The sequence below is a fragment of the Simochromis diagramma genome, unplaced genomic scaffold, assembly GCF_900408965.1.
Source record: "Simochromis diagramma unplaced genomic scaffold, fSimDia1.1 OVJJ01000669.1, whole genome shotgun sequence".
NCBI classification, from domain to species: domain Eukaryota; kingdom Metazoa; phylum Chordata; class Actinopteri; order Cichliformes; family Cichlidae; genus Simochromis; species Simochromis diagramma.
In genome coordinates, this window is record NW_024387458.1 from 5,700,683 (window position 1) to 5,725,223 (window position 24,541).

At 38.9% G+C, this 24,541-nt stretch overlaps 2 protein-coding genes across 6 annotated transcripts; one reads left to right on the forward strand and one right to left on the reverse strand.

Moving 5' to 3' along the window:
- Positions 1-33: 33 nt before the first annotated feature.
- Positions 34-11,984, forward strand: LOC120723023 (LIM and SH3 domain protein 1-like). Of its 3 annotated transcripts, XM_040014269.1 has the most exons (8): positions 35-225; positions 1,174-1,268; positions 2,784-2,868; positions 6,499-6,606; positions 7,946-8,053; positions 10,498-10,567; positions 10,644-10,735; positions 11,501-11,984. In XM_040014269.1, exons 1-8 carry the CDS (start codon positions 157-159, stop codon positions 11,672-11,674), a joined length of 801 nt encoding a protein of 266 aa, XP_039870203.1. In that variant the 5' UTR covers positions 35-156; the 3' UTR covers positions 11,675-11,984. The 3 variants fall into 3 exon arrangements, with proteins under 3 accessions (XP_039870205.1, XP_039870203.1, XP_039870204.1); XM_040014271.1 differs by lacking the exon at positions 7,946-8,053 and having other exon boundaries at positions 34-225; XM_040014270.1 differs by lacking the exon at positions 6,499-6,606.
- Positions 11,985-12,174: 190 nt separating this feature from the next.
- Positions 12,175-24,262, reverse strand: LOC120723021 (kelch domain-containing protein 1-like). Of its 3 annotated transcripts, none has more exons than XM_040014266.1 (13): positions 23,899-24,262; positions 23,078-23,148; positions 22,704-22,821; positions 19,261-19,373; positions 18,889-18,979; positions 18,700-18,798; positions 17,706-17,780; positions 15,369-15,427; positions 15,130-15,242; positions 14,770-14,842; positions 14,545-14,629; positions 13,236-13,315; positions 12,175-12,550 (listed from the first exon to the last, which is right to left on the reverse strand). In XM_040014266.1, the coding sequence occupies exons 1-13, from the start codon at positions 23,998-24,000 to the stop codon at positions 12,430-12,432; spliced, it is 1,200 nt and encodes a 399-aa protein (XP_039870200.1). In that variant the 5' UTR covers positions 24,001-24,262; the 3' UTR covers positions 12,175-12,429. The 3 variants fall into 3 exon arrangements, with proteins under 3 accessions (XP_039870200.1, XP_039870202.1, XP_039870201.1); XM_040014268.1 differs by lacking the exon at positions 23,899-24,262 and adding an exon at positions 23,544-23,677; XM_040014267.1 differs by lacking the exon at positions 23,899-24,262 and adding an exon at positions 23,514-23,677.
- Between the last annotated feature and the right edge of the window lie 279 nt (positions 24,263-24,541).

Genomic DNA, 24,541 nt, shown 5'->3' on the forward strand with positions numbered 1-24,541 from the left:
CCGTGCTGCACAGTTGACTCCTCCTCGCCTTGGGGTCATATTAACTGAAATGCCTGCGAGAAAGCGGGAGGACGGTTCGAGTACCAGCTGCCCATTACAGGTCCTTTACTCCTGAACTTTTGGACTAGTAAACTTGTTTTTGTTTTTTCTGCAATCATGAATCCGCCCTGTGGGAGATGCAATAAACCAGTTTACCCAACAGAAAAAATAAACTGCCTTGATAAGGTAAGGTGAAACAAGTTTAAGCCCATCCACTGACCTTAATGTGATTTACTCTAATGTATGCAAAGATTTATCAGGTGATTTTCAAGACTAACTTATACTTTCAATTTTATTATAGATATTTTAAATTTAAAATAGTTTTGTCCACTTGCAAAAGTTCTTTTTTATTCTACAGTTTTAAAACTATTTTTATGCAGTCATATCTCATGTGATGCTTTAACTGGATGCATATTTTGTACAGTCACAACCAAGCCAAAAAAAACATGCAAAATGGAAGTCTAGATAATACACATAAAAATCAACTAGAAATCTCCAAATGTTAAAAAATTTATATCTTACATAATCAATAATAATCTATGCATCTGTGGTTTCTCAAATAGATGTACTCTGATCATTTTAGTGGAATCAGATGAATATTATTTATAATCAAGATAATCTAATCAATTTAAGGACTTAATCAAAGTAAAGTGACCTAAGTTACAGAGATGTTATCAATTCCTGATTTCTTTTGGGAAAAATGGCTTCCTGCAGGACTTTTATTTAATAATGCAAAAAATATATTTATGGGAAAGTTTATATGCATAGTGCATAGGTTTAAAAATGCACCTAATTTCACAGCATTATTTCTCACAGTCATTTTCCATTTGAACCATTTCTTATTGGAAATCTTTTAGTGAAGCGATGGGAGAAATAGAAACAGATTAGTAGGACAGCTGTGGCCTTATGTAGAGGAGTCAAGGGATTTCCCCGCTCAGAGAGAGAGAGAGAGAGAGAAAAAAGTTTTATTTTTTCAAATGAAAAACCATTTAATTCAATCAGCCAGTAAGAGTGAACAAGATTTCCACAGTGTTCTGTCAAAAAAGGTTAATACAGATCTAAATTTGTGTCGATGGAAATGCATTTTCTTCTAAGTCTAATACTTCAGACTTTATTTCTTCTCTTTTTTCCTAGTATTGGCACAAAGGTTGTTTCAGCTGTGAGGTCTGCAAGATGGCCTTGAGCATGACGAACTACAAAGGCTTTGAGAAGAAACCTTACTGCACTATGTGAGTGTTCACAGCATGCACCACCATGATGACTAAAACAAACACTTAAAATAGCTGGATAGCATCTGACTCTTTGTTAAGAGCTTGCAGTATATTTGAAAGAAACAAAACCGTATCTAACATATAAAAGATGTGGTTACCTTTCCTCTGAAGCCTCGGCATTAGCATTTCAGACGTAGACCTGGTGGTTTTTTGTTTCTTTGCTTGCTTTTTTTTGAGCCAGCCTTATTTGGATGAAAGAGTCAAGTGCTAAGTTATGAGGAAACGCTAGCAAGCTTGTTCAGAAAGCTGCATCCTTACACTGTAGAGGTGATCCACACAGACACTGTGTGTGCTAACTAGTGCCAAGTAACTGACTAATAAATTATAGAATTTCATTCATTGAATTTGAAGCACAGATTTCTTGGACAGGCTGTGCTTTGCAGCATGCCATATTATAAGTCAGATATTATGAGTTTGCATTAACACACGAGGTCCAGAAGTACAGTTCAGTAATGCCAATTACTGGAGGTGAGGCCTACAGTATCGGCTATGGGCTAGGTGTTGGCACACCTGTCAGTCAAAGGGCTCAACTACTTTAGGCCTCAACAAAATCCAAATGAGTGATTTCTTGGGGAAAAAAATCCACTGTACAGTAATCATAAAAGGCAAATATTGTAAGTTTATTGCTGAATTTGGACATTTTAACATGGGAGTCACTTTTGGAGCCAGCCTAAAATGGCCTTTAGAGACACTAGTTTTTGACGTTTCACTTTTTCAGCTCCTTTAGGTTACTGCTTGTTATTAAGTAACATTAGCGTCAATCAAAATCAGTTCATTACGCAACTATAGCCACAAAATTATAATACGTAGCATTATAGGAATTATTTACTACGGCCTTTTTTTCTATTATCTGTGCAAGGTGATTGAACAGGTTTGGTTGTTTCATCATTAACAAATCTACCACATGAGCAGAAGTTAAATTCTGAAGCAGTTGAGCAGGAGAAGCTGCAGACAGCATGTGGAAGTGATGGAAAAGAGAAGTGTGAGCAGACAGATTGAATCATGTGATTCCAGTCATTCCTAAAGATTGACGTGAGATTAGAAATTTGCTGTCCGACTGTTATTAAACAGCAACCCGGGTTCATCTATTGTGCTCTTTACATAATATTATAAGGCACAAATTATTTGCAGAATGAACAAATTAATCAGTTTATTCAATTCAGTTTGACAACAGTTTGCTTCTCCTGAAAATCAAATATAGCAAAAAACAAAGCAGCCAAGCATAAAGCCATTGAACATCCATAGGAAGAAGACATTCAGCAAAACCTGAACTAAAATGCATGGAAAAACTCTATCAGCCAATCATATTGTTGGGCTGGATTTCATAGAAGATTGCTGTTATGTTGTAGGACTTTGGTTAACACCAATCAATCTAATCATGGTCTTGCTGCTTAACTGGATAGATGGGTGGATGAATGCATGATGTGAATCTTCATTTATCTAATTTCTTCCCTTCTGTTTTTTTTTTTTCAGGCATTACCCCAAAACCTCCTTCACCATAGTGACCGACACCCCCGAGAATCTGCGTCTCAAACAACAGAGCATGCTTAATAGTCAGGTGAGACTTTAGCAGTTCAGGCCTATCTCTGCCATCATTTACATCTTGGTCTTGACCAGCAGAGAAAAGGAGATACTGTTTGCAAGCTCACTGCAGCAACATCGCTTGGTGTTACATATCTATCAGTCCTGATTGCCTCTTTTCCGTCATCACAGTGTTGAAGGTGGTGCGAGAAATAACAGTTCTGCTTTGGTGTCTTTGATAACCAGATATGCCAGGGAACTAAATGTTACATTGTAAAAGCTGGACATTTTAACAGAAGTTGCTTTGGCTCATGTTTTATTAAAATTAGCCCTGAATTTTCCGCCATGGCCTTCACACTGTCACTGAGAGCAGTGATTCCAACTTTGGTGGCAGCAATTGTTTGGAGCTGTGCTGATGTCAGCTTTTTTGGCACCAGCATCAGTCTTTTTAAAGGTGGAAATAAGTGGAGCTTTTTCTAGGTTAAGCACTGGCAACAGCAACCCATTGGTGGAAAAGTTCTATATATATATCTCCTTCACTCAGCTCGGTATCAGAGCAGGAGATCAGGACGCAGATCTTGGCTCTGCTCTCATGACAATTGGATTCCTTTGATTAAATCAAAGGTACCCTTTGATGAGTTACTTAAATAAGGACATGGTAGCTTCATTTTGAGACTCTACTTTTACAACATGAGCCAATCTGACATTCGTGAAGTTCAAATGCGTTTCGTCAGGAACTCTTGAAAATGATCAGAGGTTTGAGAGCATTTTTAAAAATACTCTCAGATCCAGTCTCCTTTTAGCCTCTGATGTGGTACCGGCCTCCTTTTCCCTGCCATCCCTGTTCTTAAGCTCTAATCTAATCACACTGTTCATGCCAACATGTTCTAACCTGATCAAAGAGATAAGTCCTGCAAGTCACGCAAAATTAAAGAGATTCCTTCACAGATTAAACTTTAAGGATCATCTTGCCACTCAGCATTTTGAGGTGAAGCTTCTCTTCCCTTTTAAAAGGATGAAAAAAGTTAGACAATCCACTCACGACTGCATTTCTGCAAGACCCGTGCAGACCTGTATTTGTTAGACAGAATATCGAAATTTGCAGAGAATAGTTAAGTTTAGTTAACTGAACACGGCATAACCTTTTACCAGTTCACGTTTCCTGTTTATCAGGAAATGGTTTCTATAGCAAAGTATTCATGCACACTTGCACATTTGTTTTGAAATTTTCAAGTGCTTTAAAAAAAAAATGCATAAGCTGGTGAATGGTATTTTTTCAGTTCTTAAGAAAAGTGAGGGGTACTTGTCAAAGTCTGACTTGCATAGGCCCATATGCTCCAAAATCAGTGTCCTCCTTGGTCATACTAAAGTGTTTACTGCAGATGCACTAAGGTGCTATTCACAGAATCATTAACATGAGCTTGGTTGTTATTACAATAAATTAACAGCAATGTGGGTGTTTCACTTCTTAATTACCAAACTGTATGACTGGATTTTACATATAAATATGTAAAAGGAATATAGCTGAGGGGGCACAGTTAGCTTTTTGGATGGTCCTCGACCCCTACCCCCATTCATAATGCCGGCAGTTAAGCTAAACCAATTGCGTAGGTATGCAGAACGCTAATCTGCATTGCCAAGAAAAATCATCCAAGTGAAAAATGTGAATTTTGTGAATTATTTAATACATAAACTGTTTCTGAAAAGAGAGGACACAGTTTTAAATGTAACTTTTACAATGCAATAAACAATGCAAAGGTCTTATAATGGCTGAAAAAATCTTAAAGGTTGCAGTAACACAGCAGAAGCCATTACACGTGTATTAAGGTGCCTGAAACCATTTGATATTTTTGTAGCTTCATTGATGTCATCTATAAATGCATCAAACAGTATTGACTTTCAGTGCTGCTATACTGTTTCCTTTGTCACCGCCCTGCTATTTTCAAGTGTTTCTGTGTCAACATGTGGTAATAAATCAAAAACATTCATGGTAAATATTAGCACATCTGTTTGATGAGAGGCACTGTGACCTACATCTGCCCAGTTCACTGAGGTTTGTGAGCATTCATTTATGCACAGCTCTTTTAAGGTCCCCATCACAACAATTCACCTGGGCTGAAGTGTAACCTTGACTGGATCATTCCCTTCTTTTGTAGATTTGCTGCTGTGCTTGCAATCATTGTCCTATTGCATGACCAAATGTTGACTAAGCTTTAGCTGTCAGCCACATGGCCTCACTTTTGACTCTAGAATACTCTGGTATACAGAGTTCATGGTCGACTCAGTGACTGCCCAGGTCCTGTGGTTGCAAAACCTCATGATGTGTAAGGTATATGTGGTGCTTGTTTGGTTTGCTGTTCTTTATGGCTCCATTTCCACTTTGTTCTCCTCTGTCAAAAGCACATTGTTACAAAAGTCTTGCAGTTTGTTCAGATGCAGCTTTGCAAACCTAAACCATACTGCCAAGTAGGGCTGAGTGATAAGAGGAAATGTACCTGTTGGGAGGGGAGATTGATGATGCAGTCGCAGCGTGTGGGAGAAAAAACTGAATTACGTGCAGACAGCTTAATATTGCCATGGCCGTTTATACTGGATGGTTATGATAAAGCCATTTTAACCATCATAGTGGGAAAAATTTGCGATACATTAAGTTTATTTGATATATCGTCTACTGCCATGTAGAGGCTTTCTCTAACCAACTCTTCCAAACAAGCAAAAAAATGTTTCACCTTTTTTCTAATTTTGCTGTTATGAATTTTATTATTTAACATGTTTACTGAGGTGTGTAGGCTCTGATATATAACTCTTGTTTTCTTTTTTTATTTCTCTGAGCACAGTCTAATTTGGGGGGAATTTGCTGGGAAATCCACCCCCGGGAAGTGCTGAAACTTTTTGACGATCAGTTAATTAAGTGTATTTGATTAGCAGCACTTGGCTGCAACTTACACTCTTAATTCATATGGACACAGTAAGGCTGTACTGAGTTTTTCTGCTTTTCTATTTTTTCAAAGGATTGAGTCCTATAAAAAATGTGACCGTCTTTTATTTTTTATTCCACTAGATTCCTTTTAAGCTGTCTCTTTGAACAGTTAGTCTCTAAATAAACAAGCACCTGATGAAACAGGACAAACACGCCAAGAGCGGCTGTATTTTTGGTTAACAATTAAATCTGTCGTTTCATTTCAACACGGCTGTTATAACAGCATGATCAAATTTACACCACCACCCCTCCCGTTCTGCGCTTTACTCATCAAACCAGCCCAGTTCATTGTTTATAACCATAAAAGTCTCTGCAGTCAAGCTCTCTTACCGAGGAGGCATATTCCTCATAGCAACATCATGACTCACTTATGTTTGCATGTCTGCGTGAGTTCGCGGGGATCTCAGATTTACTTTCAAATAAACATGCAGGCATGGAATAAGTTTGCAAGTGTTTCCTTGAGGTTTTAAGCTTTAAAAACTCTCACCAAAAGGCCATTTAAAGCCCTGCATGAATCAGTTTTTGTATATTTTTGATTAAAATGCAGTAAAAGTGTTTAACATGATCATTTTAGCAAGTATAACCCTTTAGAATTGAGAATTTAAGCCAAAGCATTGCCCTAAGCTCCTTTGTCTAAGTTAAAAACATTAAAATGAACAATAAAGACTGATGAATGAAAATTTACAGGCGCTCTATAAGGAGGAGTTTGAAAAGAACAAGGGGAAAGGTTTCAGCGCCGTGGCTGACACTCCAGAGATGCAGAGAGTGAAGAAGACACAGGACCAGATCAGTAACGTATGCTCGGTCCACCTTAAAGACCACCAAGAATCGAATTCTCCGATAACATCTCCATTTATCCATTACCTCTCCAATTATAACAAATGATCTTCCTTCTTTTTTTCCCTCCTTCTTTAAAACATTATGATGCGGCTTTGCTATCTGCATGTCTGCATGGGCTTCCATACCATCTTATTCTTTACATGTAAAAGTCTTTGTTAATCATCCTTTGTTGGCTTTGATTCAGTGCTGCATTCAGGTTGTGCTACATTTGAGATGAAATGAAAAATAATAATAATCCCAGGAAGTTACAATTGCAGGTGTGCCTTGCAAAATAATAAAAGCATAGATTTAGCTTCACTAAAAGTTAAGCATTTGCAAAATGTCTTAGATTTTCCACTTCAGGCTGCAAAGAAGCCATGAAAAGAACTATTTTCTTTTAGCGTGCATGGTAGACGGGCTGCAGGATTGGATTTTTTGTTGCTGTAATAACAGATCGTTGTAACAGTAAAACGATGCACAGTGTAACTGAATGCGGCTTCATTTTAAAACTCGACTTCCGTGGCTTTAGCTGATGTCAAAGATAAAACGATGCATGCATTCGATATGTAACAAAGCTAACTGTTTCCTTCCACTTGTGTCATTTAACTTGTTTAATGTTTAAAGAAATATTGGATCATTGTTGGGAATGTGACCATTCACTTTCTTGGTCAGAGGCAGATAAAAAGATTGACAACACTCTCATGTCCGTATGCTAATAATGAACCACCAGCCAGTTGGCTTAGTTTAACCATTAGGCCTCTTAATATCAATAACATTACCCCCTAAGAGCTACAGATTCGTTTTTCCACTGTTTTCACAGAGAAAGTGTTCACTAGTCAACCTTATACATGCTTGAAGAGGAATTTGGGGGACAGACCCAACAGTTAATGACTGTTAGCGGCTTCATATTAACTGCTTTAAACCGTCCTCATAAAATCTAGTCAATAACAGCTCTAAGTCTGTAAGGCCAAAAGGAAAAATATAGACCTTTGCAGTTAAACCTTATAGCAATAAGGAAAGTCAGTACACACAGATGTTATTGTACCTGGGCTACAATGCAACCAAGATTGATGCAAAAGAAAGGAAGCACAGCATTGCTACATATTTTTTAGTCATAGTAATTTCAAGTGGTATCTCCATCTTTTCAAAAAAAAAAAAAAAAAAAGGCATGCGGTTGGATTTTAATAACAGATACAGCTCAGTCCTGATACACAAAGAGAGTGGAGTCAATTTTTTTAGAATAATTTTTTACCAAGAAAGCAGTTTTTTCTTTAAACTTCAAGTTATTCTTCTAAAATAACTCTGAAATTTGCAGGCCCTTTACAAGGAGGAGTTTGAGAAGAACAAGGGGAAGGGTTTCAGTGTGGTGGTCGATACTCCAGAGATGCAGAGAGTGAAGAAGACACAGGATCAGATCAGTAACGTAAGTGCAGTCATGTTGTCAGACTCCTTCAATATCTTCTAATAGAACTTTTGTATCTTCAGTTTGCTCTTCACTTGCAAAAATGAGGGAAAACTGCTGGATGTTTGGCCTTGACTGTCAAACATCTGGTATGCATCTCACTATGGCAACATTTTTCAGTTCCAGAAGGATGTCATAGACAGATGCAAGCAGCAAGTCTGCAGACGTTAAAAAAGGCATTTTAGTTTTCAAAGAAGAAAACGAGAAAGTCCAGATCAGGATTGTAGATTTGCTGATGGCTTCAGCATAGAAAGCAGAGAACATGTTGCTGCAAAGAGCAGCAAAAGATGTCAAGAGTACAACCCTGCAGAGACACACAGGCACATTTCAGGCATTTCTCTCCATCCACTGAGGAACAGCTGCCCTATATGGTCAAAGTCTCTCAGCTGTGGACACAAAGGGAACTGCTATCCACACACACACACACATACACACAAACTTTCTCTTCCTCTCTCATGAGCGCACTAGTTGTAGAAAGGAATCATGGGTGATAAGCTGTGTGTCAAAGGGGCAATATATTATTTTTCCACTGGTATTAGTATCAGTCTTTTTCTCATTTCTCCACCCTCACTTCCCACTTTAAAAACAATCCCTTTCCTCCAGTTTTATTCCCACAAATTCCTGTTTCTGTTTACTCCTCTCGAGGTTTCTTGAGGTCACAGGAGGCTGCTCCTTCTCTTCCTTAAGCAACATCCAGTTTCCTCTAAGTACTAGACCCAGAGTTGTTTTTATTCTTGGGGGACATACTGTATGTTGCACAAGCAACATACCAAACTAACAACAGAATAAGTTCAACACATATAAAGTTCAAGAATCTTTGAGTTGCTTTGTGTCACTGAATACCCCATCACCAGCAGCTTCTGTTGGAAAACGCTGAAAAAAGCAGTTTTTAAAAATAAGTTGCTTTCAGACAGTTAGACCAAAAAAGGCAAATACAATTTACTGCATATAAAAGCTCAGCCAGTGATGTCACTAGGTCATTAGTGAAATTCTGTTTTAAAGCCTCAACTTGAATATTTTTGGCGTAGCTATGTTGGTTTATTTTTTTTTTTTTAATCAGTGAGGGGTAGATCTCCATGACATATGACAGTGATCTGTCATCAGTATTAGTCTGAATGGCAACATAATTGACAGCATAAACACATTGTTTTATTAAATAATATGTTAAATTAGCGATTGAGACTATAAACTTATTAGACAAGTGTCACAACTTGGCTCATAAGGCCATGGCAAAAAGGTCGACACACCGCTTGCCAATATAAACATTATTTATTAAACCTAATTAAACAACTGAAATATAAACTATTGACATTTGCAAATCAATGGCCTCAGTGATGTAGGGTGTAGATGAGTGAGGACATGTAAGCAAGTGAATGTATGTGTGTGTGCAAAAACAAGTGCTATCCAGGGTGTGATGGTCACAAGGAGCAGGAGGGAAAAAGAGAGTGCTGGGAACAGCTGGCACTGACAAACCCTCCTCTGCCCACCAGCGACATCAAAACAAATGAGAAAACCCAAAAAAGTTGATTCTGTTCATCTAAAACGTTTCTCCCACTGAAAACGCTACATCCAGATGAACAGAATCAACGTTTTTTGAGATTTCCTTAACTAGATGATTGAACGTGCATCAAGACAAATGTGAAAAGGTTGAAAACAAGAGTCAGGGGTCGTCACACGTCTTTACTAACCACAAAGATAAACTGAAGTGTACGACTGCATTTGCAACTTCCTTTTGCAACCAGTGGAGAGAAACATAATTATTGATAAGTGTAAGACGCACCAAAAGAAGCTTCTAGGACATGCTGTTAGTACAGGTAACTGCGCAGCAAGTTTGATAATGCCATTAAAAAAGCTTCAAAACGCACAAACATGGCAAAGCGGTCCAGTTCAGAGGACCCTAACTATAACCCTAACCCTGTTATTGGAAGTGAAACCTTGAAGACAGCTTTTGGCTACAAGCACACCTGCACATCAAAGTGATTCCCTGTAATATCCAAATGAATGAATTAAAAATAATTTGCTGTTTATTTAATGAAGGAAAAAACAGTTCTCTGTATTGGGCTATAAACATGGTATTTAATGATATAAAGGTCAGCATTTTTAATATGGGAGCCTGTGGGGGCTTTTTGAGCCACTCTCAAGTGAAACTAATGTGATAGTGGTTGACCTTCAAAAAGGAGCAAGTGGGCTGCAACTACTGAAAATAGACAAATAAAAGCGGACACTAAATAGATGTGGGTCTTTCTCTCTCTGCGTCTGTGGCTGCAATATCCACTCGTCATCTCTCAGCACCTCCTAAAATGGTGAGCTGCTTCTCACAGTGGGAGGGTTTGCTGAGGCTGAACCGTCAAATGTGAAAGCTTAGCACCATCGTGTGGATTTAACATGTGTGCATGTGTGTGCAGATAAAGTACCATGAAGAATTTGAGAAGAGCAAGATTCGAAGTGACGCGCCTCCTCCGGAAAATAGGCAAGGTGAGACAGATCCTTACACAGGGACTTTATAACAGTTTTCCCTTTAAATGTGTGTATGAACTGTGTGTGTGTTTAGACTATGAGGACCAGCCATCCAACCCTGTCAGTGACTTTGGTCAGTCTGCTGGACAAATGCGTACTGCTGCTGTAGCACCACACAGTGGAGGGGTAAGAACAATACATAAGCAAACGTATGCCCAAAAGTATGTGGACACATACATTACACCTGTGTGCATGCTCTCTTTTAAGATGGGCCTCATTCTGTGGGTACATCAATCATCTGGAGAGATTCCTCCAGAGGTTGAATCTGCAGGGATTCACTATGAATGTTGATTGATAAGGCCTGGCTTCCAGTTCAACCAAATCTATTTTATACCAGACTAGAAAACCAGGTTTTTATGGACGTGACTGTGTAGACTGGGTAATATGTTGACCAAAAAACCCACAAGAAGAAACACAAGCTGTTGCACAAAATTATATTTTCTATACACGTCATTTCAAGCGTGCTCCCACATTTTAATAGTAAAGAAAGGTGTCTACACACTTGGGCTCATACCCTGTTTTTGTGTGAAATGTTTTTCAAGCTTTTTTGAATTTTCTCTTGTCTCCTGCAGCAATAACACAGATCCCGGATACTATCAATTCATAAAACACAGCTGTAGTTTTTAATCTTTCACCATAGGTGTGAATGCTCACAGTTTTAGACTTTAGATTTGATTAACTATAAACACAGCAAGCTCTAATGAATTAATATTAAAACTTCTTGCCATGTATTACATTTGCTTCTGTTTATTCTTCCTGTAGGGAAATTAAATTCAAATGTATCCTGGTAGACTGTGTGCTCTTTATGTTCTTATCTGCTATATCAGTGTCTGCATGTCTGACTGGTTCTGTTCATTCATCTCTTCTCTGTGTGTGTTTCCACTCATTCAGAAGCGCTACCAGGCCATGTACAGCTACATGGCAGCTGAAGCGGATGAGCTTTCTCTGCAGGAAGGTGATCTGATCTTAGATGTGGAGCCGATAGACGAGGGATGGGTGTTCGGCTTTAACCAGCGCACTGGGCAGCGGGGCATGCTTCCTGCTAACTATGTACGACCTGTGTGAAACAAACAGTTCTGCCCAGCAGATATTCAGAGATCCACCTCCTGCCCTGTGGATCTGCTGCCCGCACCTGCAATCAGGCTTTAAAATCACCTTTTTGCAAATGAAATATTGCATTTAAAAAGCATCCCTGCCTGGTTCTGCTTTGCATTTTTTCCATAAATGTAATTTTCAAATCGTATGATGGGGCTCTGCTTATGGTTTCTTTGACTTCCATGAAGAATAAATATTGATAATAAAGCTTTTATGTTTGTAAGGTCAAAGGAGAAAGGAGGAAAGGAAACAAATTCACAATAAAACCCATTCATCTTCAGATTTACTAATTATTTATATTTTTGAAGGGTAACATTTACTAGCACAGAACCCACTCTTAGAGTAGAATGTTATCCAGTGTATTTTTAAAGCTACAATTACTTATATTTTTACAATTGCTTATGCTTTTATTTTGCAACATTTTCCACTCTTAAAGTGATAACAAAAAAAAAAAAAGCTACACTAATATGTTACATCAATACCTTTTATTACTATTTCACAGACAATTTTTAAACGTTAAACAGACAGCACAACATGAAACCACAAAACGGAATAATTTTACCCAAAATTAAAAAGGCTTCATTTACAAATTAAGTTAAAAAGTATCTTATCTAGCACCATTTTTCAAAGTATAAATACATATTCCCAACTTATAAATGAAGACATTTCAGTGAAGACTTGCTCAGAATCTTGGTGTCTAGTCTAAACATAGTCCTCTCTAAGTTTTAAGAACTGGCAGAAAAAAAGCTCATTCTCTTCTCAAGTGTCCTCTGTACCTTCGATGGCAACCAGCTGAGCTGCAACCTGAGCAGCTCTGAGTTTCGTCCAATGACATCCTCACATAACCTGAAGAAGAGCAGAACACAGGAAAATACCTCAGCGTGCAGTTTTATTTATTCAAGGGAACCATTATGTTTTCTGTCACCTACACTCTCACCAACCACTTTATTAGGTAGACCTTGCTAGTACCAGCTTGGGGCCCTCTTTTGCCTTGAAAACTGCCTTAATTATTTATGATACAGACAAAGTGCTGAAAGCATCTCTATTCCTGCTGCTCACAGGATGTTTTGTATTTTTCAGAGAATTCTCTCTAAAAACTACAGATGGTTGTGCAGGAAAATCCTAGAAGATCAGCAGTTTCTAAAATACTCAGCTCGGTTTGAAGTTTAGCAGGTTGTCTTGGTCATGAGCTGAGTTTCTGTCATGTAACCAGACGATTAGATATTTGTGTTAATAAGCCGTTAAACATGTGTACCTAATAAAGTGACCTGTGTTCGTATAATACCAAGATAAAGCTTATTAATCTAACGCCTTGCTGCATGTGAGGCAGCACAACTACAAGGAGTTGCACAGCTGTGTTTGCAGACTTTATTAAAACTGATTAATTCTGTGTAAATGGAGATTGTGAATGGAGGTTTCAGTGATGACAAGAAATACATGTGTTAAAGTATGAAATGATTAACACAACAGAAAGTATGAAACCCACGCTGCATCTTTGTTAAATGAATCCTAAAATTTTAGTTAGTCATACCTGGAGAGGGAGTAAGGCTGAGTCTGAAAGATGAGTACGTCTCTGCAGTGATGTGGTGATGGAAGCCTCAAAATAACCATCTGATGACAGGATTCAAAATAATCCCATGAGGATGGATGATACATGCAAGAATCATTATACCTTTTTTCCCTACTTGAACGTTTTTGGGCACAAAAATTGAATCAGTTTATGGTTGCCACACTTAGTGAACACTCTGTATGTCCTACTGTACGGTCATATCAACGTTTGCACGAACTTCTTGCAGATAATAAATCATAAAGACTTTCTTCAAATCCCTGACATTTTCTAAAGTACTGCTACATTTAACATTAAGAATGAAATGTCAAAATGCTTTTTTTCCATCTTTAAAGCTCATGATTTCTCTCCCACAAACGGTCCTAGGTTCATTTTTTCTGTGCAACATCAGCACCAGTGATCCCAGTCATCTTATTTGAGTTAGTTTTCTGTTTGTGAATGAAGCATAATGCTAAACGTTCTACATCTGAGTCTGAGATGTGGCTTTTAGGGTTGTTGTTTTTTGGGGTTTTTTTGCAGTTTCTTTGAGCATTGCATGATCTGAACTTGAGGGAAACACATTGGGAGACATCGTCAGCTTCCCTCTCGTAAATAAACTTTCTGACTGTAGAATGATGGACTTCAAATATAATGGAAATGACCCAATAACCCTTCCCAGATCAGTTAGCAGCAATAATGGCTTCTCTGAGATCATTGCTGGTGTCTCTCCTCCTTTACACTGTGCTAACACAAAGCTGGAGGCTCCAGACCAGCAAACTGCCAAAATGTATGTTTTTATAGAGCTCTTCACACTTGCTGATGATCTGATAAACAGATAATAAACTTCACTTTTGCTTAGTATTTGTTAAATAAATAATGGCAATTTGTAAAGTGCCATGTTGTTGTGGTTCATCTGAGGCTCATTTACCTCATTTTAAGACCCGTTAAGGAACAAATTACTGTTTCTGTTGCCTTGATATGTAAAGCCTTAGAACTGAAAGAGGTTATTTTTCACATGACTCTGCAACACATTGCAGGTGCATTTAATACTATGAGCCCTTAAACTACTTATGCTTCATTTATGTAACACTCCTGGTTAAAGACGACGCTGTAATTGGTTGACTCAACAAGTTACCTTAAGAGTAATGGGGTTTAAAAGTATTTAAGGAAAGTTGCTGTTTAATGCAGCAGCCCTTTGATGATGTCTGCAACGGGAAAGGATTATACCACAATGGATTTATTCAGTAAGACCTTACAGTGTAACAAAACAATATGACCGATGTTAATCACATACCGAATCCATGACGATGCGGAGGTTCCTGCTTCCCCCAAACACCACAACGTCACTATCCCTCCCCAGGCACGCCGTATGGAAAACTCTGACAAGTAAATAAAGGTTTACTGCAGAAAGGCTTAAATGTTGTGCATTTTGAAGAGTTCTGGGGAATAAATAACAATTATGATAAAACTATGAAGCTGAAACACTTAATTTTAACATTTACAGAATGATTTTAATTACCTGGGCTTGTCTTTGTGGGGGTTTATCATCTTGGTCCACTCTCTTGTTTGTGTGTTAAACTGCCAGGCGTCATCTAAAAGAAAGAGGCTCATGATAAAATAACGAAGCTTCACTTTCACAAACCATTCACTTCATTGAACCAAAAGAATGATTATATGCAATCAGAATGGTTATCTGTTTTATAAATGGCATCAGGAAAAACAAGGGGGTGGATTTGCTTAAATATTTGGGAGGTTTTTTTTGGAAAGCGGACCACAAAGAACCACTTCATTTTCTGCCTCTTTATAATTACTTTCATTCTTGTAGTTTTTTGTCTCATACCATAACAGATCAGTGCTTATTCTGGGTTCTTAGACTTACTTAAAGTATCTCCATTTGTGCCAAAACCTCCGTACATGAACAGCGTGTGATCTGACGTGGGCGTCATGGTATGCCAAGAGCGACCAAGAGGTGCAAAAGCTGAGTAGATGTCACTGTTCAAAAAAGATAAATAAAAAAATAAATAAAAAAAAATACAGAGCAGTGGTCAGTAAGCCACTAAGGACAAATCCTGTTAGGTCATTGCTTTTGTATGTGTGCAAGAGTGAAAGAAAATTTACAGTTTGGTCCAGGTCCAGGTGTCCAGGTCTAAGCAGAACATGTCCAACTCTGCTGCTTCCTGCAAATGTAAACTCAGATGTTAGGCATTGCTCTTGCCTGAGGCACTACACTTGGCTGTAAATGACTGCAGCACTCAGCATTAAAAGAAAAATATGAAGTACAACAACTTTATAAATTTGTGCACATCTGGACCGGTTATTTTGCAGCTGCTATTTTTAGACTGTATGTAAAAGAGGGACCGACATAATCACCCCCTGATGGCCATTTAAGGAAAGTTCAAAGCACTTCCATATTTGCTACACTTTTCAGACCTGGAAGCTATGTCCATCTTTTATGTACAGTCTGGAAATCCTGTTTGACTACTTACTGGCTCTTCCACCAGTCTGTCAAAACAACAACACATTTTTATTTTGAGGAGGAGGAGGACAAAGTTACAGGAAGTTACAGTCTGCCAAGTAGGGCAGGTGGTGATTTAGTAATATGCTCTTGTTTTCACAAAACTCTAAAACCCCTCAGCCTCCTAGTAGACGCACCTATGGTATCAATTTCGAAATCACCCTGTTCTCAAGTTACTGCATTCACAAACTTAGGTGTCCACGCCACCCGATCAGTGGGGTGACAACAACACCCCATCACCCTTTTGCAGGTGAGGGGTAAAAAACAGATAATTTCAGGTTCAGCTCCACACAATCTCGTGAATGCTGCAGTGTCGATCCTCAATATTAAAGTCGAATTAAAAGGAAGATGATGCAACAAAATTGGAATATGTCTGTGAAGGTTATCAGTCATCCAGGTCATCGTAGTCAAAGGAGCTTGCAAAGAAAAGCGTCTGGACTTCTTTGAGTTACTTGAAGACGTTTCACCTCTCATCTGAGAAGCTTCTTCAGTTCTAAGGTCAAATGGTGGAGAGTCCCAGATATAAACCTAGTGGGAGTATCCCCCCACAGAGGGACAAAAGGACCACCTGATGATCCTCTAATCGCCTGAGCCAAGGTGTGAAACTGGGTGTGGGTCCCAATCAGCCAGAGTTTCGGGTGAGCTCATTGTGAAACCTGGCCCCACCTTATCATGCGAATTCCTGAGGTCAGATGGCCCAGGATGTGAGTGGGCGTTAAGGCGTCTGGGAAGGGATCTCACTCCTCTTTCAAACCATCTGTCCTCTCTGTCCAAAATGTGAGCAACAAAATCGGAAGCTTCACACAAAGATAAAGGCATACATTTAATATGCCTTTAAGGCCACCAGTTATGCTGGTCTCAATGCCTACTTTGCTCTCTCATCTTTCTTACAGGACTAGTTACATGCAAAGTTATTTTTTTCTTCTTTGTCTACACCATTCTGGGCAAGAAAGGTGTTATCAGCCTTTTAGAGCGCCTTGAGGTTTATGTTCGTTGTGTGATCCCATGGGTGCTTACGTTACACTTTCACTCACACCTGTGGTGAGTGAAAATATATTTGCCTCTTTGTGTCTCCATATAGAGAAGCTGCAAGCTGATATGAGTTGGTGTATTTTTTCAGTGTGTGTAGAGCTCAGAAATATAGGCGTTTTATTACGACCTTTAGCATTTGAACATGGACTTTGTCATATTTTTTACTGTATGACAGTCGAGTCAGTCTGAGGTCAGAAAAGAATTTCTATGGAGCAAACTAATAATATTGGCATGCTGGGAGAGGACTGGAGGTGTGGAAGGAGATAAACCTAAAAGGGGCAGCTGGGAAACTTAATGTGATTCTTAAATCCTGGAACTTTTTGGCATTTAAAATCATATTTTTGGAGAAATAAAGTTTTAAGAGAGTGACTGTTAATCTGCCATACACTACATGGCCCACAGAATATATATTATTGTTGAGCATCTCAATATAAAGCTATGTCCATTAATCTGCCGTATTTCTGCTCCACTTTTCCGAGATTTTCCCACCAGACTGTAGCTGCATTTGGAAGGTGGAACACTGTTTTTAGGTGATAAGCATTGACTTCCACCTCATCCCAGAGAGGGTGGATGGGATTGAGGTCGTGACTTTGTGCAGGTCAGTCAAATTCTTTCACACCAAAAAAGAAAACCATTTTTATAAAGGATCTGGCTTTGTGCATGAGAGCGGCTTCACGTCACAACAGGAAAGGGATGTTGAAACAGGAAAGGGCCATCCCCAAACTGTTACCACAAAGTTGGAGGAAGAGTATTGTCTAAAATAGTTGCAGTATACTTCAGCATTAAAGTTTCCCTTTGAGGACGACGAAAATGCAGATCAACCGATACAAAATAGGTTGCGTGCAAGAGTGTCTGCATATTTTTGGCTATTTATGGTGTCGTTAAGCAGCTCAGAAAAGTGAACTCACCACACCACCATTGATGTAACCTTTGTTCCCCAGCAAGGCACTGGCATGGCAGCCTCTGGGGGATGGAGCAGAACCCTGAACAAAAGAAAACACACCATTTTATTATAAAAATCAGCAAAACACAAATTATAGTTTTGTGAAATCACCCTTCTCCATTTTTTTTTACTTATTATAGGGCCACCCAGAGCATCATCCTTGCTGGTCTGATAAGCTTGACAAGAACTGATGAGGCTGGTGATCTTTCCCCACAACCATCAAACGGATTCCCCACAAAATGGTCCTCAGATGATGAAGCTTAGACCCGCAGCTTTTCCTGTAGCACCACCAGCATTTCAATACAGTGACTTTACCACTGAAACCCATCTCTTCGCTTTCAGTTAGACCCTAATTTTTCTACATACATGAAAAACCTATTATATACCCACCATGCTGTCATATGGTATTCTATTATATGAGCATTGTAAACACAATGTAGGATGTAGCTAAAACCTTAATTCCTTCTAATGGCCAGCAGGGGGCGACTCCTCTAGTTGCAAAAAGGTGTCTAATTGTGTACAAGTCTGTGGAAAAACAGCCCTCAGCTCCCTTAATTATGATCTCAGTAAACACTTTATTTGTGAGTGTATTATCTCAGTTGCTACTTTAATGATTTATTAATTATTTCAAGGTATTAATTTAGTAAATTACAGAATTTTTTAAAAGTGTGGAATTTTTCAGCCGGGATCAACTTCTGCTCCAGTCATTTGGTTAAAGATAATAAAATATACCATTTTAGTGTGTAATGATTCAAGGTCATAGGTCAAAGGTCAGACATCAGCGTGTTGTTAGAAAGCAGGCTGATGTCAGCACGTTGTAATAAAAAAAAAAAATCATGAAACATCAAAGTTTTAGTATAGCTTCTGGTACAGCTGTGTCTGAATACAGCCTCTGAGAACTGCTAGCATGGTTATAGCCTAATAGTTCAAAAGTAAGACCATCTTATTGTTTTACTCACTTGAGTCTCTGGCATGCTCCATGTAGCTGTGAGTGTGTCAAACACATTCACCTCACTGTTCCATCCCTTGCACAGAGTTACTTCATTTACAGCTCTTGACTAAAAAGAAAAACATATCGATCATCATTAGTAAAACAACGATTAACCAATAAATTGGCAACCAAAGTTCTATATCAGAGTAATATCTACCCAGGACATCTCTTCTAAAGTGAAGTTTGATGACGATGTGTTTCGTAACTCCCTCAAGGTCTTGCATCCATATCCACCAAAGTAGATCAATCTGCACAGAGACAACATAGGAGAGAATACTGCTCTTTTAACTTTCATTTACAAATGAAATTACTGAAACCTGGAAGAATTTGTGAAAAAACAAACAAACAAACAAACAAACAAACAAACAACACACAAACACACACACACACACACACACACACTATACAAACAAACATCCTTCAATTAAACAAAAAAAATGAGGTGAAGGTGCAACATAAACCCCTGCTATTTGTATTTGTAAAACTGGGGCTGCTATTCATTGACAGCTTGTGTATTGTAGTAACTGACCTGCCTCTGTGTACCCAGCAGGAGTGTTTGTTACGAGGTGAGGGGGTCGTTCCCTTCGTGTCAGTCACTCTCTTCCATGAGCAGCACGGCTCAGAGAGGTCAACGCTGAACATCTACAAACACAGTTCAATTTATTAGACAAAATAAGAAAAATACACTCGCTGGCTACTTTGGTAGATACACCTGATCAGTTGCTCCTTAATGCAAATATCAAATTAGCCAATCATATGGTCAAATGCATTTAGGCATGTTAGACATGGCCAAGATCAAACTGTGGATCAGAATGAGGAGGAAAGGTGATTTAAGACTTTTAATGTGGCATGATTATGGTGGCAGATGGGTTGATCCGAGTACTTCACAAATTGCTGATCTACTGATTTTTTCCGCACAACCATGACTAAGGTTTAGAGAGAATGGTCAGAAAAAAGAGAAAATATCAAGCGAATGTCAGTTCTCTGGGGGAAAAATGCCTTGTTGATGTCACACATCAGAGGAGAAACCAAACTGGTAGGAGCAAATTTGCCATAAACAGCATGAAAGCAAGGATCCATGCTACCTTGTATCCATGGTTCAGGTGGTAATGGTGCAGGGGATATTTTTTCAGCACACGGTCTAGCCATCTAGCCAATTTTTAATTCAAACCTTTTTTTAAAAGGAGCTCCTGGCTGCTTGTGTTTGTATTTTATTGTCAAAAATGAACCACAAATTCTTGACTCTTAATTTTGCATATTATATGGATGGTAAACCCACACTGATTATGCACCTTTTCATTTTAAAAGCCATTCTTTGTGAACTTCTAGTCTGCCTCTACAGAGAGCTTTCACACGCTTCAAATAGCTATCAGAACAGATGATCGAGCTGGATAATCTCCAGTCTCTACAGAGTCTGGTATGAGCCTGGCAAAACAGCATTTGTGAATTGTACACATACACGCGTGCGTGCGTGCGTGCGCGCACACACACACACACACACACACACACACACACACACGGTGCTTGGAATAATACACAAGACAAACTACATTTGGAGACTGTCTTCATACCCTGAATCAAAACATGAAATAGATGAATCTCCTTTATGCCTCTCTAAACACTGATGTGCAGACAAGCCCCTGCGACTCTGGGGCTATCTTTATGCACGTCTGATCACATTGTCCAATCTTCCATATCAGTGATAGCCACCAGAAAGCATAAAGAACAGGTCAGGCTCTGAGTGACTTCTAATTAAACATTATCACAACAATGACGTCACACAGCTGAGCCCGTTTTCAGAAGAGACAAATATTTGATGACCTCTGAAAAAGTCAAACAACTTTTACAGCTTTCTTTAAAAAAAAAAAAAAAAAAAAGCTCAGAAGACTTACTCAAATAGTACATCTGAAACATGATGAACAATATTACACTTTTAAAAAAAAAAAACAATACATAACTTCAAATGTGTTGCTCCTGGGGAAGGAGGCATGCATATCGCTGCACATACATGTAAAGTGTCGAGTAGTTATGCAAGGAATTTTGTTTTGTCTGTTGTTTTTTTTAGAAACCCCTAGAAAGAGAGCCTTATCTGCTTTCTTACTCTTGTGCATCTTAGTAATATTGTGCTGAAACTGACTTTAAAAAAAAACAAACAAAAAAAAACATGTTTGCTTTTTTGCAAGTTACCAAAAAATGTAAAGTCTGATATCAAAAGTTGACCGGCGGGTAGCTGGGTGTAGTTTTCGAAATCTATACAACTATCCTTCAAACAGTTCTGCTGAAGTATGTACTCCCACTGTGAGCAAGTCTAGCAAAGTTCAGAACGATAACTTGATCTTAACAAGAACAACAGTGCCAAGATGCTGATGCCTCTCAGGTCTAACATTTACACCAGCTCAAGTCACTAGCTAACTTTTTGACTTTGTGTATGCTAATATTTGCTCATTATATGAAAGACAAAGATATATATATGAGCTGCCATGGTGACAGTTTGGAGGAAAGGATGGGAGTAGGTGGGAAGGTACACTTTCTTGTCCATTCTTCTAAACCAGGATTACATGTTTGTACAACTCATTTACCAAATTTCACAGTAAACTATCTGACAGGAGCAAACTTGGTAGGCAAATTGTCACTGATACATCTACACCCAGTCAAATAGAAAGGCTAAAATAATTTTCCAACAGTTTCACATGTTACCATGAAGTTAGTTAAGTGAAATAGTGAACTTATACTGGTCATATGTGTGAATGTGAGCGTGAATGATTGCCCTGCAACAGACTAGCGACCCATTTTGGATATACCCCCACCTCTTGTTCTATAACGGTTGGGATAGTCTCCACCCCCTTAACGACCCCAAATTGGATAAGCTGAAGAAAATGGATGGATGGAAGTAGCTGGAGCGCTGTTAACAGCATGCTCTGAGAAACTGCAAAAACCCAAGAGCTCAAACTCTATAGGCCTCTGTTAACATGTTAAATGTAGAAGCTCATGGCAGTCCAGTTGTCAAGTATGGTGGTGGATGGGTAATGATTATGGGGCTTAGTTTGCAGCCACAGGAGCATGAACTCCTCTAGATGTGAGGACATCTCTGCGACAAGTTAAAACTTCCTTGAAACTGAGCCATACAAGAGGGCATTTACCTTAAGTACTAATATCTGCATGGAAAAGTTCTTACCCTGCAGAAAATTGTACAATTAGTGTCTCATTAGTGAAACATGTACGTACACTGGCCCATTTTTAACTTACCACCGTGCATTTGTTGGTAGAGCTGAATTATTCTGAACCAACAGGTCTATGCAATCTGCTGTCAGACACTCACTACAGCTTGAGTGAAAGCTCAATAAATAAAAAAAAAAGACTACAAGAAAAGGAACCAAGCAAGTGAACGCCATGGAGCGCATGATTTGCAAGTCCAAGATAAGAAAATCAACGTAAAGAAGAAAATGAAAATCCAGATTCTCCAGCATCAATAGGATAGTGCCAAGATGTCTAAGTGTCGACATCTGGCAATACCAGAAGTATTTTAATGAAAGATATGATCATTTAAAATAAGATGAGTTGAGATAAAGAATACTGGAATATGTGGAATATGTTTACACTAAAAAGTTTAGTGTTATGTTTTCAAGAGGAAGTAATGGCTGTATTCATGTTAAAGACTATTTAAATTGGCTGAACAAGACAAAAAAAAAAAAAAAAAAAATCAAGGTCCACACCTCAACCAAGCTGAAACGCTGTCACACAACCTTCTGCATAATTATTTCCTCCGCTGAAGTTTTTCAGACACTACCTTTGCATTTTGATGGATGAACGTGATAAGTACCAGATGATTTATTTTATTATATCCTGATACATAAAACCATAAAACTGATAGAAAGTTTTTGTATGACTGTAGAAGTTTGTTTAAGCATTTATCTTTATCAAACGTGACGCTCAGGTCTGAGTTGGAACAGAATGTGTGGCCCAGCATCTCACCTGGCTGGAGTACCCAGCTGTTTCATATCCTCCAAAGATGTAGAGTTTAGTGTTAATATTAGCACCGCAGAAGCCCGACAGGTCTGGTGGGATGTCTCCAGTCATCTCTCTCCGCTCCCTGCAAAGACAAAAACGTTAAAAAACGCCTGTAAAAGATAAGAAGGTAAAGCCTTAGAAATCTTAAACACACATATAAAGTAAACACTAAGAAAGGTTGGCTTTGGTTTTAGTTGACCTGACTCAAATAACCATAAAAGAAAAGGCTGTTTTTTTGAATGCTAAGTCACTTTTATCTAGTTTGTCCTAGCCTCTGATACATGTCAGTGTGACACACCATTTGTCTCAGCTGATAAACAGCCCTCATTTGATCTTACCACATCCCACTGTCTAAATCACAGAGCCATATCTCATCACTGGGCAACACGACATCCTGTCCGGCAACTACCTGTGAAGGAACAAAGACAAGATAAAGCTGTGAATGTCCTCTTTTGTTCACTAAAGCTGCACATTGCTGAAAAGCTGTGGTGACCTTAGATGGCTGATGGACATAGCAACAACCTGGATGCAGCAAGATGCAGTTTAAAAAAATGTTTCTTGTTGAAACATGCTAGAAGGATTTCCTAGAAGGATATTTGAAATCTCCAGTTCATTTGCCAAGTTGGTTTCCGCAGTGTTTTTTTTTTTTCAAGTCTACATATACATATACAGTCACAAACGCATTGAACCAAAACAACTGTTCACTTTTAATTAAAGTGAACAGTTAAAGTGAACAGTTACACAAAGGTGCTTGTACACCTTTGTGTAACTCACTCAGTTCAGTAGCAGCTCAAGCTGTAATACCTTTCAACGACACATGCTGGATGCGTGTTATTTGTCGTACTCATAAATACGAACACTGATATACTCCGGTAATTTATTCCTTTAGGATTCAATTTCCTCAAAGTAAACACAGCGAGGACGCACTGAGTTACCATAGAAGCAGTCACCAGTGACTTTTTCTTTAAATTTATTGTCATGACGTGGCTCCGCGTAGAAACACCTGCACCTAATCATCCAGGTAAAGAAAGGAAATTCTAGAAAGTTCATTCTCTTCATCGAAACGTTTTCCCCCACTGATGACGTTCAGATAAACAGAATCAAGTTTTGGGGACCTGCACAGGTAGCGAGGCTATAATTACACCTCGGCTCTTCTTACCTGGTAACCTCCCCACACATACAGCGTATTGTTGTGTATGAACGCGGTGTGGCTGCTCCTCTCCAGCGGGCTGACCGGCGCGTCTCTCTGAGCAGCATCCATCCCAGCTCTGCGCTCTGACTCTCCTGCCTGATGAGCAGCTCCACGTCGCCCAAATAAAAACCGCCGAATAGTGCTTAACAAAGCTTAAGGTGAATGCTGTGGCTCAGAGGACCTGATCGTGTCGCTCTGGCTCAGAGAAAAGTGCCGTCTGAATTGGAGGCTTTACGGAACGTGTTTTTCAGGCTTGCTGCCTTTGTTTACTCCTCCCATAAGCATGAGCCCTCCATGCAAGTTCGGCACACCAGGTATTGCGTGTTTAGAATACCTAAGTGATTAAGAATCATTTGTTTAGCATGGGCCGCATGAAAATTTAACACATTGCGCGTAATTTCTCTGTGATAGAGTGAAATATAATCATGCTAGTATACTCAACAATAAACAAGCAGGTTAGAAGCAGTGAAGTGGATATTTTAACACCCCAAACACAGATGAAATCAGAACATAGAAGTGTCAAGTATGGCAGGTAGGTTTGGTATTAAGAAATCTGCTCCGAGTGATACATCTGTTCCTTTTCTTGTCAACCTGTTATACAGCTAAGACT